This window comes from Psittacula echo, assembly GCF_963264785.1.
Source record: "Psittacula echo genome assembly, chromosome: 2".
Classification (NCBI taxonomy): domain Eukaryota; kingdom Metazoa; phylum Chordata; class Aves; order Psittaciformes; family Psittacidae; genus Psittacula; species Psittacula echo.
This window is the reverse complement of record NC_137737.1, coordinates 73,576,004-73,590,989: the sequence shown is the minus strand read 5'-3', so window position 1 is coordinate 73,590,989 and position 14,986 is coordinate 73,576,004. Positions and strand designations below refer to the sequence as shown.

At 39.6% G+C, this 14,986-nt stretch overlaps 1 protein-coding gene across 1 annotated transcript; it reads left to right on the top strand.

Moving 5' to 3' along the window:
- Positions 1-2,259: 2,259 nt before the first annotated feature.
- On the top strand, positions 2,260-8,332 carry LOC308218198 (ovalbumin-related protein X-like; the record flags this gene model as incomplete). Its single annotated transcript, XM_080611949.1, has 7 exons — positions 2,260-2,427; positions 3,012-3,062; positions 4,307-4,435; positions 5,158-5,280; positions 6,010-6,147; positions 6,461-6,616; positions 7,931-8,332. The coding sequence occupies 7 exons, from the start codon at positions 2,260-2,262 to the stop codon at positions 8,330-8,332; spliced, it is 1,167 nt and encodes a 388-aa protein (XP_080468075.1).
- Between the last annotated feature and the right edge of the window lie 6,654 nt (positions 8,333-14,986).

Sequence of the window (14,986 nt, the reverse complement as noted above, 5' to 3'; positions counted from 1 at the left end):
GAAAGAGATGTGCCTGTGCTTTCAGCAAGTACAAGCTATAAACCACACCAACCCTTGGACTCCAGGTATGTACTTCTGCATTTTAGCAGATCAGAGCACCTTTCAGTACTATTTTGGTCTGGAAAATAAACAGAAAGTTTTGGGTTTGTTCTAACATGGAAAAAGTCCATTTCAAACCCCTCTGAATAGAAGGACCATCCCACTGCTGGCTCTGCTTGGAATTGCTTTATTTTTGCAACATCAGACGGTCACCGTCCATGAGGAATTTCCCTCTATTCCACTGCATAGAATCTGTGATGAGTTGTGGTATGTATACAGAGCTTCAGCAGTTTTTTGCACTCCCTGGTAATGCAAGTCTCTTTCCTGAGCTGTATCCATGGATGATCACTAATGATGGACTGTGGTGGGAACTGTTTCCTTGCTCCCAGCTCACGGCACTAGGTCTTATATTCGTATAACATTTTGGGATCTTTAGCTTCACTTGACTATGAGATTCACCTGATCTGATGTTGCAGATAGGTGTATTAAAAACGTACTATGGTTTGCTGGATATACTTGTAACACTGTTTTTCCTCAGTTTTGTTCATTTCTCATCTGACTCTAGATACCTAATATGGCACAATCACAGTAATGTGTAAATTCAAAAGAACTGCATAAGACAGTTTAGGATTTGAATTCCAGTTGCTTTTGTACAGCCTTATGAGTTACAACAAAGCTTAAATAAGTAATTTTTTAAATTGAGTCTTGCTTCAATAAATAAAGGTTGACCTGCTGTAGATAGAGGATAAGCCTAACATTGATCTACTCAGTGTTTCAAAGTGCAATGAATCAAAAGATCCTGACGAAAGGCAGTAACTCAAAAGATGACTCCTTCAAGGCTAAGAGTGGGAGTGTCTCAAATGGTACAATATATAACACTAAGAGCTCAAAGAATCTGTTTAGGTTCAGCTGACAAGCCGGATTTTTACATGCCTCTGAAGTTTGTGGGTAAGTATTTCTCCAAGTAAAATATAATTTCTAATTTGTATTCTTCAATATAGGAAAAAGGTGATATTATGTCTAAGAACTTGAAGGTAAGTATATGACAGATACGTAAAAAGACAGCATATACAATAATTTTACCTTGCCTTATCAATATATCTTATGCTGTTTGACTGTCAAATACTTCTGGTGTGCAAAATATGAGTGCATAGCTTTGAGTAGAAATACTACTTTTTCATTGAAAATCTGGTGTCACATTAAAACTGTTATTTTTTAATTTTAATAATTAATTTGGGAATAAAAGCTGTTTTTTTTTTTTTTTTTCTCAGTCTCACTCTCTGGATAACACAGGTGAGGCACAGTATGATGATTCCCAGAGTCTGTGGTTCCAGTCATTAGCGCCTGATGCTTCTCAGGTTGCATCAATCAAACACATCTGCTACAAACTACGGATATATGCTGCTATTCCTCCAACTTTAACTATTTTAGAGATATAAGAACAGTATGCAACTTTGTCAGATTCCAAAAACAGAATCACTGCAGGTTTCAATGAGTATCCTTAGCAAGTCACATTCCTTTGCATGTCCAGGACCTTCACCTAACTGAACAAATGCAGCTCTATGCTCTTTCAAGCTGTATTGCCGAAACATGTATTTATGTTGTACACACTTATGCTTTTTCTCAACAAAAAAGCATCAGCAGAGATTAAATATCCACAATGGGACTACAGGAAAGGATGCCCTCTAAAATCTATAGTTCAGCATCTAAGCAAGTGGCTGGGTTTACAGAGAAACTTATTCGTGTTATTCCTATAAACAACAGACAAGCAACCTCCAAATTTCTGGCATATTGTACTAAGCAACAGTGAGAAGTTAAAGTATAGTGAGTCGACTACCTTTGATTTAAAGATCTCAAACATCATTCAGAGTACTCTGGATGGCCATAGGGACATTCATCCATTCAGTGTTACATTTATCATATTGAAGCAGGGATGAGACTATCTATTTCCTAAAAGTCAAGTATAAGATATTATCTTGATGATGAGGTAGTATCTTGCTGAAATAAAACAAAAATGCATTCAGAGATAAATGGGTCAGGAGTTACAATATTTCTAATGATCGCAAAATTTGCAAGCTTCATACCATTCATTTCAGCATCACAAAAACTGCAAAGAACTAGCAGTTTCTGGGCTATTGACAGTACTTTTCAAAGCAAGTGCTACGTATGACCACTAGACAATCATATTTCTGTTTATTTTAGACAGCATTAAATTTAACAATGGGCTCCATCAGTGCAGCAAATGCAGAATTTGCTTTTGATGTATTCAAAGAGCTTAAAGTCTACCATGCCAACGACAACATCTTCTACTCCCCCCTGAGCGTAATTGCAGCCCTGGCCATGGTTTACCTGGGAGCAAGGGGTAACACTGAATATCAGATGGAGAAGGTAAGTTACATAAATGGATTCAAACCTGCCTAGAAAAAGAATGGCATTCCAAACTGTGAGGTTTGGATCTTGAGCTGAGTTTTCACCTACCATCATTGCTCTTTTCAATGAAGAGCAAAAATAGTCTTTGGTTTCCACTAAGAAAGAACAGTCTTGAAGAACTGTTAAGACAGAATCTCTTACTTCAGCTTCTATTATTTCACAGACCTGATTCCTTCCAGGTGGAAAGGACAACTTGTAATATGCAAAAGAGGAAGCATTCAGAGAACAAAACCATGGAATCACAGAATAGTTATAAATCACAGTTATAAATACAATACAATAAGGCTGTAACTGGTTTATAGACTGAACATGATTAACCGGAAAAGAAGGGATCTAAGCTAATCATCATAGTCACAAATTTTCAGTGTGGCACATGCAGTAAAAGAAAAAAGAAAAAGATTTAAACCTCACATGGAATTTCTCAATTCATCCATGTGTTAATCAGACCTGTTTAGTCCAAACCTGTAGTTTCAACACAAACACCAGTGACTCTCAGTAGACTTCACATACTTAATTTCTTCTATTGCTACTTCCAATTGCAGGCTCTTCACTTTGACAAAATTGCAGGACTTGGAGGAGCTGCTCAGACCAAGGTACAGAAATCTAAGGTAAATTTCCTTCTCTTTCACATTTTTCTCCTGAGAATAGACTGTTCTGATGGTGCTTCTAGTAGGTTCAATACCTTCCCAAACCTTTGCTAACATGCTACAGTTTCAGATTCATGACTGAGGTTAAAAACAAAACCAACCAACAAATAAAAAAAAACAGGAAAAGAAAACATGATGCACATGTAGCACTAGAACAAGTGATAGAACAGGATCTCCACTTTCTTGTGGAGATGAGCGTATGCACATCTGCAAGGAGCATTTGAAAGGGGCTCAGTACCTAGAACCAGGTTACAGCAGTCAGACCCCAAAGTAGGGCAGGAAGATGCTTTGTCAGAAAAAAGCCCAGAAGCGTCAACAGCTGGAGAGTAACTCCATTCTTCAAAAGCTGCAGGGACTTTTCCAGCCTCCAATTCTCACTGCTACCCCAAGAGCACCATGAGAGGGGCCGGTACCTTGATATCACCTATGTGCTTTCCTCAATCTGCTGCCTCCTTAAAGTTAACTCCAGCCATGCTCCCTGGCCTGTCCCCATGCACTTGAGATCCACAAGCACAAAGTGGGACTTGCAAAGAACTGTATCACTATTTTTTTTCATAATAAAAAAAAAAATAAAGGTAACACCAGCTGAAGCGTTTAGCGACTGGTGAAGCATTTGGAAAAGAGCAGCTCAACACCATTTTCCTCATCAAAGGAAGTTTCAGCCACTTCTATCATTGTGCATTTTTCTTACACACTCAGCCTCAGTCACATGGAAAGCTATTCCTGGGGCATTAGACAGTTGACCCACTTTTTCATTATATTACAAAACACTTCCTAGTCATCTAGCACTCTTATCCTATCTGCAGCTTCAGCAGAAAGCTGCTGTGAAAATGCAAGCAGAAACGTGAAGCTAAAGGCTCTATATCTATGACAACTTGCCAAATGCAGTCGCTGACACCTGAATTTTTTGTTTTTCTCACCTCGCTTCTACAATTTCATGTTCATTACTGAAGTTTTCTGCTTGTTATCACCTAGAATGGGTGTCATCATATACTGTGAATTAATTGTACATCATTAATTGCTTATATTGAACATCCCTCCCATGGAGATCTTAGACTGTAGTAGATGTTCATTTGCAGGCGTCCAAATACTGTGCATTTTTCTATGCTACTTGTACCTTATAATGATTCTCTTCCTTGTAAAATAAGCTAACAGCTGTAACTTTTTATTTTCTTACCAACAACTTTCAGTGTGGCAAGTCTGTGAATATCCACATACTTTTTAAAGAACTTCTTTCTGATATCACTGCACCAAAAGCCAATTATTCACTCCACATTGCCAATAGACTCTATGCTGAAAAGACATCTTCGATCCTGCCGGTAAGTTGTACATCATGGTGATTTTTTGCTAAACTCTGTAAACCAGCAGGAATGGCCAGAGTAGGTGATCTGTTAATCCACGGGTGTGGACCTCCATGGCTTTTCCCTTTGCCACAGCATTGACAGTAGCAATTCCAGGCAAAAAGATGATCCTAGTAAAAAATGAATGGAGTAAAAGCCGAAACTATCTGGTAATGTAATTCTTCTCTCCCCGCTTGCTCCTATTTTAATAGTTCATTTGTTTTTTCCAGGAAATAATTTGATTTCAGCACATTTCTTCAGTTGAAAACCTCACCTCGAAACCAGCTTTTGGAAGTGTCAAAATCTTTCATTTGACATTTTCAAAACAAAGGATACAAATACTCCAGATCAAAGAAACTTCTTATTTTAAAAATAAAGAAAAACATTTTAAAGTAAAAGGAGTGGACATAGTGATAATAAAACACTCTGAGATTAACCTGAAACAGTGGGTTTGGATCAGGTTTTCTTCAAGAAAACATTTAAACCTTTCTAATATAGCAGTAAAATTGCCAGATCTGAAAATGTCACGGATCAGAATAATTTTTCTGGCTCAGTTTCAGCAGGTTCTTCCAGAAAGTAAGCAATGAGAACAGCCTAACCATGGTATCACTATAAAAATCTTTTTAGCCATGTTTTATATCACTTTCATACTGTTTTTAAAAGAATGACTAGTTTGGTGTCTACAATTGCTGTCTTTACAGATTTACTTAAAATGTGTGAAGAAACTGTACAGAACAGGTCTGGAAATGGTTAACTTCAAAACAGCATCAGAACAAGCCAGACAGCTCATTAATTCCTGGGTGGAAAATCAGACAAATGGTAAGGTCAGACAAGATTTCAAAGTATACTTTCCTCTCACAGCTGTATTTGAACAACTTCTGGGAAGGCTGAACATTAGAAGAGAGATTTACCCTCCAATCCCATCCTCATTTGTAGATATTTCGTGTGGAAAGGGATGACTCTATTGCATCTGTGGCAGTGACAGTGTGTTTTAAACATATCTGGCAGAGGCAGAGATGCCAGGATGTGCACACTTTGTATGCACACTTTCTGTATCTGGAGAGCTTAACTCATGCAAGGTTAGTCCCAACATTGGCATAATTTTACAAGGATGTGCTGGATAGGTAGGTAACAAGTGGATTTCCTGAAATGAAGTAACGCACTCACTAGGCTGATTGTGGGAAAGGAATGACTCATGAGCTATGTGCATTTATTGGGCTGAGGTGGGAGGAAAAACAATGTGAGAAAGAAGCACCGTAAGAAACAAAATCTGTATTGCTGCTTCCCTCTCCTTTTCCTTCTTTTATATATACATCTTTTTCTAAGCACTGGAGACATATACCACTCCTGATCCCACCTGTCTGTCTGCAGAAATGTCTGGCCAGGTGCCAGTTGTTCTGTATTAAATCATCCTTATGAAAAGAAATTCCATGTACAGACCTTTTAAGAAAAGGAAGTCAAACCAAGAAGCAGCATGTTAATTGACTTCTAAAATGCAAGACTACTGCTATGAAACTTACCACTTTCTGCTTTGCTTCTTCCTTAAAGGACAGATACAAGATTTTCTTGAGCCACGCTCTGTTGATCTGGATACTCTGTTGGTCCTTGTGAATGCCATTTACTTCAAAGGGATATGGAAGACAGCATTTAAAGAAGAAGACACTCGGGAATTTCCCTTCAGCATGACAAAGGTAGGGGGACATAGTTTCTGGCCAAGAAACCAAACCGGGGGCTTGCACCGGCAGCAGTCTGGGTGTTACACATAGAACATGATGTGGTCATTGGCCAGGTGATTTAACTAGTCTCCTTGCTGTCAGGTTTGCGAGATATGTGTCTGAACTGAGCACACCAGCAGGTAAGAGAGGAAAATGGAGGCACAGCTCTTTTTCAAAGGCAGCATGCTTCAAGATCAATTCCTGACCCTTTCAAAGAGTTTGTACTTTTGCCTGCTTAAAGAAAAAGATCACTCCCCAGTCACATTATCTCACGTTTGTGTTTCTGCAGCAAGAAAGCAGACCTGTGCAAATGATGTGTCAGAACAGTACCTTCAAAATGGGAACTGTGCCTTCAGAGAAAATTAAGATCCTGGAGCTGCCGTATGCCAGTGGAGAACTGAGCATGCTGGTGCTGTTGCCTGATGATGTCTCTGATCTGGAGCAGGTATGGTCCTGGCAGGGGAAACAGAAGAGGTACCAGTTCAGTGGGACCTGGCTGCCACCAGATCTTTTGCTGTCCATTTACATCCCAGCTGCCTACCCCATGGCTGTGTGCAAAAGCCCCCCAAGTGCTACCAAGTGCTCAGAAAGAGATTGGCCTCTTAAAAGAACCCTGGATTCAGTCTAATAACACAAAAGTAAAGAAAAGTAGTGCTGCTGTAGCCCTGCAAAATAGGATGCGTGTATGGGCAGATATTTTTTTTCCATTGAGAGGAATTTCACCTCCACCCCCAAAGAAACTGTTGAGGAAATGTTGTTAAAACTGATGAGAACCAGGCATTCTTTGCAGGAATCCCAAATTTTAAATATTTATTTATTTCTTTATTATTTAACAAAATCCTCGTTAAACATCATAAATAGGGCTGCTTTCAAAAATTGCTATGATTATGTCATCATGGAATGAAAAAACAGATAAAGCATGATCTAAATAAAATATTCTTGATTATGAAATGGTGAAACCAAGCTAAACTAACTGATCAATAACACTTCATCAATTAAGACTTCAGAGAGTTGTGAATATGGAGATGGAAAGGAAAGACATAAAATACAGCTGCAAACTACACACCAAACAAAGAAAATAGATATAAGGATATAAGATATATTATATACTGTATATAGTGAAGAAGTTCTTTACTGTGAGGGCAGTGAGGCACTTGAACGGGTTGCCCAAAGAAGTGGTAATTGCTCCACCCCTGACAGGGTTCAAGGCCAGGTTGGACAGAGCCTTGGGTGACATGGACTAGCAGGAGGCATCCCTGCCCATGGCAGAGGGTTTGGAACTTGATGATCTTAAGGTTCCTTCCAACCTTAACTATTCTATTATTCTATGAAAACAGAAGAGACTTGAATCTAACATCAACATCAGAAAGAATTCATGATCATACAAGAACAGAAAATGAGAACAGAACAATTAGTAAAAGAAAACATCAAACTGCTTTAAGTCAGGTTGAGTCAGCCGTATGCATGAAAACTAGTAAAAAAAAATTTGTTAGGCTGTGTAACTGTTGGGTTGTGTCTCATGAGATATAAGATAAGTTGGACAAAAGGGGATGTGTCAAGTGAGTAAGAAACTGAATAAAAGGACAGTGACACAGGCAGTATTGAAGAAGCAAATAATAAACTACAAAAAGGATGTTGATAGGATGCACTTTAGGAAACAGTCTGGCTTGTCTTCTGTATGATAGCCTTGATTAAAATGAATGGTAAGAAGAAGTTCTATTCACATCCCAGGTGTATAATTTCCTACTTCTTTTCACAGCTTGAGAAAAAAATCAACTTTGAAAAACTCACAGAGTGGACCAGTCCCAGTGTGATGGAAAAGAAGAGAGTGAAAGTGTACCTCCCGCGCATGAAGATTGAAGAAAAATACAACCTCACAGCTGTCTTAAAGGCCTTGGGTATGATTGACCTGTTCAGCTCTTCAGCCGATCTGTCTGGCATCTCTTCAGCAAAGAACCTGAAAATATCAGAGGCCGTCCATAAGGCATACATGGAAGTCAATGAAGAGGGCACTGAGATGGCTGGCTCAGCAGGTGTGATTGGAGTCGTCAAACATTCCCCTGAGTCTGAAGAGTTTAAGGCTGACCACCCTTTCCTTTTCTTGATCAAACATAATCCAACCAACAGCATCCTCTTTGTTGGTAGATATTGTTCCCCCTAAAGAAAGAAAGAGCTGGAAATAAAGCTTGTCTTCCCCTCAGAAACAGATCCCCTTTACTGTAGGATTGTAGTATAATCTCATCTCTTCAATATTTTCTCCAAATGGAAAGCCTAATCTAAGAAATACCTATTTGGGAAACTTCCATAGCAAAGACATACCTGCAGGTGAGGAAACAACAGCAAGTATGTTTACTCCTTTCCCTTCTCATACTAGTTCCAAGATTGCTTGAGCTGAACAGAGACTGAGCCAACAGAGACTACATTCTCCCATTAGCTGAGAAGGGGCCAAGTGATTTTCATTAAGGGAACAAGTTGTTGTACTCATCCCATTCCCCAGTACATTCTGTTGACAAACCCTTGTTGTTCCTGAAACATGGGCTTTGAGATCTCCAGTCTGGTGTAGATGTTTGCGATTAAGATTCTGCTATGCATGTTGTTGACTGGTCCCTGTGTACATATCAATTGTTTTTTGCTTAGCTGTTGGGAAATGGTGTACATGTTCGCTCACCAGAGTTGTCCTCTCACCGTGACTTACTCGCCTAACTCTGAATTTCAGAGGTTCTCCAAAGTCATGGAGAGTCTCCTTTCAACTTCAGGGAGTGGAAAAAGAAGATCTTAGGTGCAATTATGCCTTCTCACAGAGTGTAGATTCAAAGCCTGAAACATGGATATATGGATGATCCATATGATCCAGAACTCAGTGAGAACTATCAGACCAAAGAGCTGTCCGAATTCTTGTTGAAAACATTGGAAGACATGTCAAATTTGAGCACATTTTGATTTTTGTAAAAAATCCTGCAAGTGATATTAAAAAATCTGATTTCTCCATGGGAGTTCTGTGAAAAAACACAGCTTTCAAAATCATCCCTGTCTCTGCTGAGCTTGCCTAGCAAGTAAACTTCAGTTAGTCACTGGAAAGCCCTCAGGTGGAGTTCAAATGTCAGGTACATAATTCTTCTATGAATGCAGCTGGGCTTCTTTGTTCCTGTGATGGTTCAAGGCTACATCTCTTGTTTTTAAGAAATACATGAGAATCCTAATATTCTCTGCCTTTTTCTTTCTATGTGTCCATTGCCATCTGCAAATATGGGTATATTGCCTCAATGCTATGTCCTGTTTTCATTCTAATCATACATTACTGGTTTTGATGCATAAATTGGATTTTTTTTTTTTGTTAACATAATAAAATAAAATCACAAATGCTTGTCATGAGAATTGTAGTAATTTTCTCGTCCACAAATCCTTAAAAATGTAATTGCATCAGTAACTGTTGGGAGTAAAATGGGGTTTAGTAAAAAATCCTATTTTTAGAATGAATAAAGCATGTAAATATGAAGCTTCCTAACCATTTATGAAATGCATAAATTCACACATCTGAAGTTTGATTCGTCTCTGTATTACAAATTACCAAGAAATATCCCAATGGAATACTAATTTATTTTTATGTATTTTTCAATACAAGTCCAATGGGTATTAAAAATGCACTGACAATCACACTGGTAAATATTTCAAGGAACAACTATACCAGCAGCTCTGCCATTTTAGATGATGAAGTTATCTTAAAATCACATAACTGAAAGGTATAAGAAAAAGTAGATTGACAACTATAAGGCAAAGTATTTTGCCCTTGAGAGTCTTGAGAGGAGGAACTCTGTTGTTAACATCTGCTATTTCCACATTAACATAGTGTGATGCGACAAAAGCAGATCTGTAAAGGGCAGCAGCTGTTGGTACGGGTCAGACATCCACATTATTTGAATATCATCAGGATATTTGTGATACAGAATCAGCTGTTTTTCAGTGGTAAAACCAGCTATTTTACCAAGCATACTTTAATTTTTGTTCTTTGAAAACTAAAGCAATGATATGAACAGTTCCAAGAGATGCAAGATTTCAACATCTTAAGGTTCATCATAAGCAGTTTATTCACCCCTTGCATCTCTTGTAGCCAGAAGCGGTTAATCCAGTCCCTTAATTTTAAAAGCCTGTACACTTAAACAATAAGAAGATTTGAAAAGGGTTACATTTGCAAACTAGCCTTCCTATGATTATTAAACTGGAAAGTGCTTAAAGTACAAAGATATGCCTCAGTGACCAATGTTGTTTCCTGAACAACAAATGTCAAAATGAAGGAAGGGAAAAAAAGCAAAGGAGCCACAAGGCTTACAAGCAAGTACAAGGTTTCCTCTTTCTCAAAAGGGGAAACGGAATGCAGCAAAAATTGCAAATTCAGCAATACTGTACCAAACCTGCAACAAAGTGCCAATGGCTACGACCTGGACCTGGTCACTACAAACCAGGCAGGAGGCACACTATTTAAAGAGCAGTAGAAAAGTATTCCCCAGGAAAGGGGTGTCAGACCTGGCCAGCAGGATGATGAATGCCTGGTGTGGCCTATGAGCATTCCAAAACCCTAGGGACATTTGGGGCAAGCAGTCTTTCTTCTGTCCCAGAGAGATGGTGTTTGTGATTCAGATCCTGTGCTCTCAACCACTAACCAACCACGCAGTGGAAAGGTTCAGATGCTTCAGGAGCATGGCTGGACCCAATGCTTTGCATGAGAACCTCTGTGCTTTCACCTGGCAGGTTTCATTTCCCAGGCATGGTTCTGGTTCCCATTTTAACAATATTTTATTTTAGCAATTTAATAAAATTTTAACAATATTAAACTGCTCCAAAATGTATTTGTTGAAAACAGACAAAAATACATAAACCTCTAAAACCTCCTTGTTGCTACTGGCCTTCCAAAGGCTTCTGGTTTTTTTGTTTTCTGAAGAATTGAGACCCTTTTACTCTGACAGACTACTGTGCAGCACCAGAGGGAAGGCTTGGCAGGTAACACATGGAGGCAAGAAAAAGTCTGAAACCTTCTGCACCTCTTGCTACAACTAACACACCTTTAGAAAGCACAAAGAGAGGCCCGGGGCTCCCCAGTATGACATGATGTTGCTCCCCATACAACATGGAAACAGTACTCTGGGACTTGCCATACGTTCCTATAGTAAGTGCCTTATCTGTACCACAGCACTTTGCAGAGTATTGGACAATAACCCTGCTGTCTCCATCTCCCTGGAGATCTTCCTCTACATATAACACAAAATCACAGAACACCTGAGACTGGAAGTTACCTCTACCAATTGTCTACACCAAGATCCCCTCTTCAAGCAAGGTCAGCTACAGCAACCCTGCTGGGTTTTAAATATTTCCAAGGATGGAGACTCCACAGACTCTTTGGGCAACCTGGCTTTATCTCCCTCCCCATAAACAAATGTGTTTTCTTATGTTTAAATAGAATTTATGCTACTTCAAGTTGTGTCCATTCTTTCTTGCCTAAAGCACTAGAGAAAGTCTAGCTCCATCTTCTTTTCACCCTCCCATCAAATAAGTTATGCACTTGGATAAGACCACCCTGCACTTTCTCCTCTCCAGGGTAACAAGTGCCATGTAGGCTACAAGCTCCTGTCTGAAGAAGCTTGACCAGACACCTCATTTTCTTCAGACTGGGGAAAGAGCACAGTCCTACAGGACAATTGAGATAGAAACTATCACTGATAGCTACAGCAACAAGGTCTGCAGTGGCAACTAACTAAACAATCACCGGCAGTCACTCTGAGCCAGATAAACATGAAACAACCAAAATGCTCCTTCGTACTGGCAAAAAAGCAACAGAGTGGAGGGGAACTCAACTCTTGAGTTCTGTGTGGGTTCTTGTGATTGCATTGTGCTTTGGTCTGTGAGCTGGTCCGAACTTCATATCCTTTTGGAAAGGCTCAAATGCCCAAAAGTCTGTTGGTTTAGAGACAGCATCACAATGAAATGCCTGTCAGAGTAAAGGACAGCAGAGCCTTAGCTGACCTCTTTCTTGGGACAAGCATTGTTAAAATGACATGTGGCAAAACACGTCCTTTTGTTTTTGTGTGCATTACACAGCTGTGCTGGAAAGAGCAGTCTATTGATTTGCTCAATAAAAAATAGAAATGCTAACAAAACCTGTAACCTGGCTTGTGTATTGGCATGCTTCTAGAGGACTGTACTGCCCCTTCTGTACAGTGAAACAAAAAAATTCCTTTCGCAGAATCATAGAATCACACAATGGTTTGGGTTGGAAGGAACCTTAAGTATCATCTAGTTCCAAAACCCCTGTTCAGGTCAGAGACACCTTCCAGTAGACCAGATTGCTCAAAGCCCCATCCAACCCAGCCTAGAAGGAATGAAGATTTTAGCATCAAAGTCAGGATGGTTATAACTAATGTGCACTCTTCCTTCAATCTTCCTATGATTCCTGCATCACCTTTTCTCCCAAGGTGCTCTGCCTCCCTCTTTGATCCTTAAGAAAGATGTTGCAGTGCTCCAGCTCTCATTAATGGATATATTCAACTAGGAATTATTTTAAAAAACCATGCCTTTGCCAACAATATTAATGCTACAAATTGGCTGCTGTGAAACAACTGTACTGGCTTGCTGGATATCTTTGTAACTTCTAAGTTACAAGCTGACTAGGATGATCCAAATGTGATTCAGGCAGATGGTGCATAAATGCCAAAGTGACAGACTGTACTGCTAGACAATTTGGTTGTCAAGAAAAAAGATTCAAGTCATTCTGGAAAGTTATATCTGGCAGGGTAGAACATACAAATCTACATCTACAGAGGATGTAGAACAACATCCTCTGACTTCTGAGCTGTAAAGTATATAACAATGGACTATAGCCATGAGTGTTAAAGCCTGTTTGAACAGAATCAAAGCAGTCTTAAGCAGAAAAGGCAGAAGGGGCAGCGGCCACATGAACAGCTTGCATTTCAGAGAGTTCTCCCAGTCGTGTTATTAAAAGTATTCAGCGTTGTACAGACACATTCGCCTATTTGATCTGTCTTTCTGCCATCATGGTGATACCATTTTCAGATAAATGGGAGTTTAAACAGTGGTGGTGTACCATTTATGCACCACTCCCATGAGGGAATAGCTTACTGTCTTTACAACAGATTTGCAGTGATGGGTGAACAATGTGAGGCATGGGCTAAACATCTTTCCTCCAAAGCACTCTTGCTGTGTAACAATGGCTGTAGCAGACAAGCCTGTGTGTGTGTGGTTGTGCCATGTAAAATACTAGTGGTATGTAAGTGCACCAGTCCAGACTGAGCTCTTCACTGTTATCGCACTAGCATCTTCAGCTTAACAGGATTAACAAGGACTGCCTTAGGAGGAAAGGCATGGACAGTTCAGAGGCTTTCCGCTTGTACAGACAACTAAAAGGGTTAAAGAGTCCACCTCTTTTTTTTCCAGGAGCATGATTTGTTCTAAACAATTTCGAAGGCATTTTGTGTATTGACTTTGGATTTCTGTTTTAAAATCACATGGCATTCAGAGAGGTCAAAGCAGTTTCTTTTGTTGTCTGTTCATTCTTTCATTTCAAAGGAATTATGTGACTTTTCTGCTTGCTATTGTATATTATGACTGTCCTGCAGACCATGAATGTTTTTTCAGCTGTTTCGTTCACCTGATGTGCCATGAAGTTACTTACGAAAGATCTGAAGAATGGTCTTTTTTATGCACAAAAAGCACATTTTGAACCTAACATCTGGTGCTGTGACCTGTGGAAAAAGAAAAGAACAAACTCACCTTAAACTATTCCTCAAAATTTTAGCAGTGAGTTTGAATCCTTTTCTGGCTGTTCAGCCTGGAGAAGACTCCAGGGAGACCTTAAAGCAGCCTTCCAATACCTAAAGGGGCTGGCAAGAATGATGGAGAGGGACTTTTTACAAGGGCATGTAGTGACAGGACAAGGGGGAATGGCTTTAAGCTGAAAAGGGGGATATTTAGATTAGATGGATTTCAGAAGACATTCTTTACGGTGAGGGTGGTGAGGCGCTGCCACAGGCTGCACAGAGCAATTGTGGATGCCCCATCCCTGGCAGTGTTCAAGGACAGGTTGGACAGGGCTTTGAGCAATCTGGTCTGGTGGAAGGGGTCCCTGCCCATGACAGGGCGTTTGGAACTAGATGAGCTTTAAGGTCGCTTCCTATCCTAATCATTCTATGATTCTGTGGTACCATCTGACTGGGATCTAAATATCCCGATGCCCAAATTTGAAAAGCAACCTCAACCCTTGTTTCCCCAATATATCTTTCCTCAGCTCTGTAATACTTCTCTCTACAGATGTGCTGAATATTACTTTTGAAATTAATTTTTATTCCCACAATACGCTCACTGAAGCTTTTGTTCTACTAATATGTTGTACACACTGTGACTATGTCTGAGTTCCCTGAGTTAGATTGCTGTAGGATGAAAAGCTGTGAAACTGAGGTCTTTTACAACTCAGGCTGTAAGTGGCACTGGGCAATTACATACATGTTTTTGCAGAATAATCTTTTTCAATATTATTAAATTTGGCAACTAACATTTGAAGGATGTGCTCTTTCTCAAGTTCCTTGATAGCAGAAGTTTCTCCATTCTTCAGCAAGAGCAATGTATTCTGGTTGAAAGAAAGACTAGTGATGTTGGTAGTCCAGCCAGCAACTGGAGAGAGAAAAGTTGCAATAAGTATAGTGTGGGCATACCACAGCAAGCAGTCCTGCAGATGTTGATCTTAATAAATTTTTTGAGTTAATAGAACAAAGACTCTGAGAGGGAACTGTCCTGCCAGTACTCGTTACAG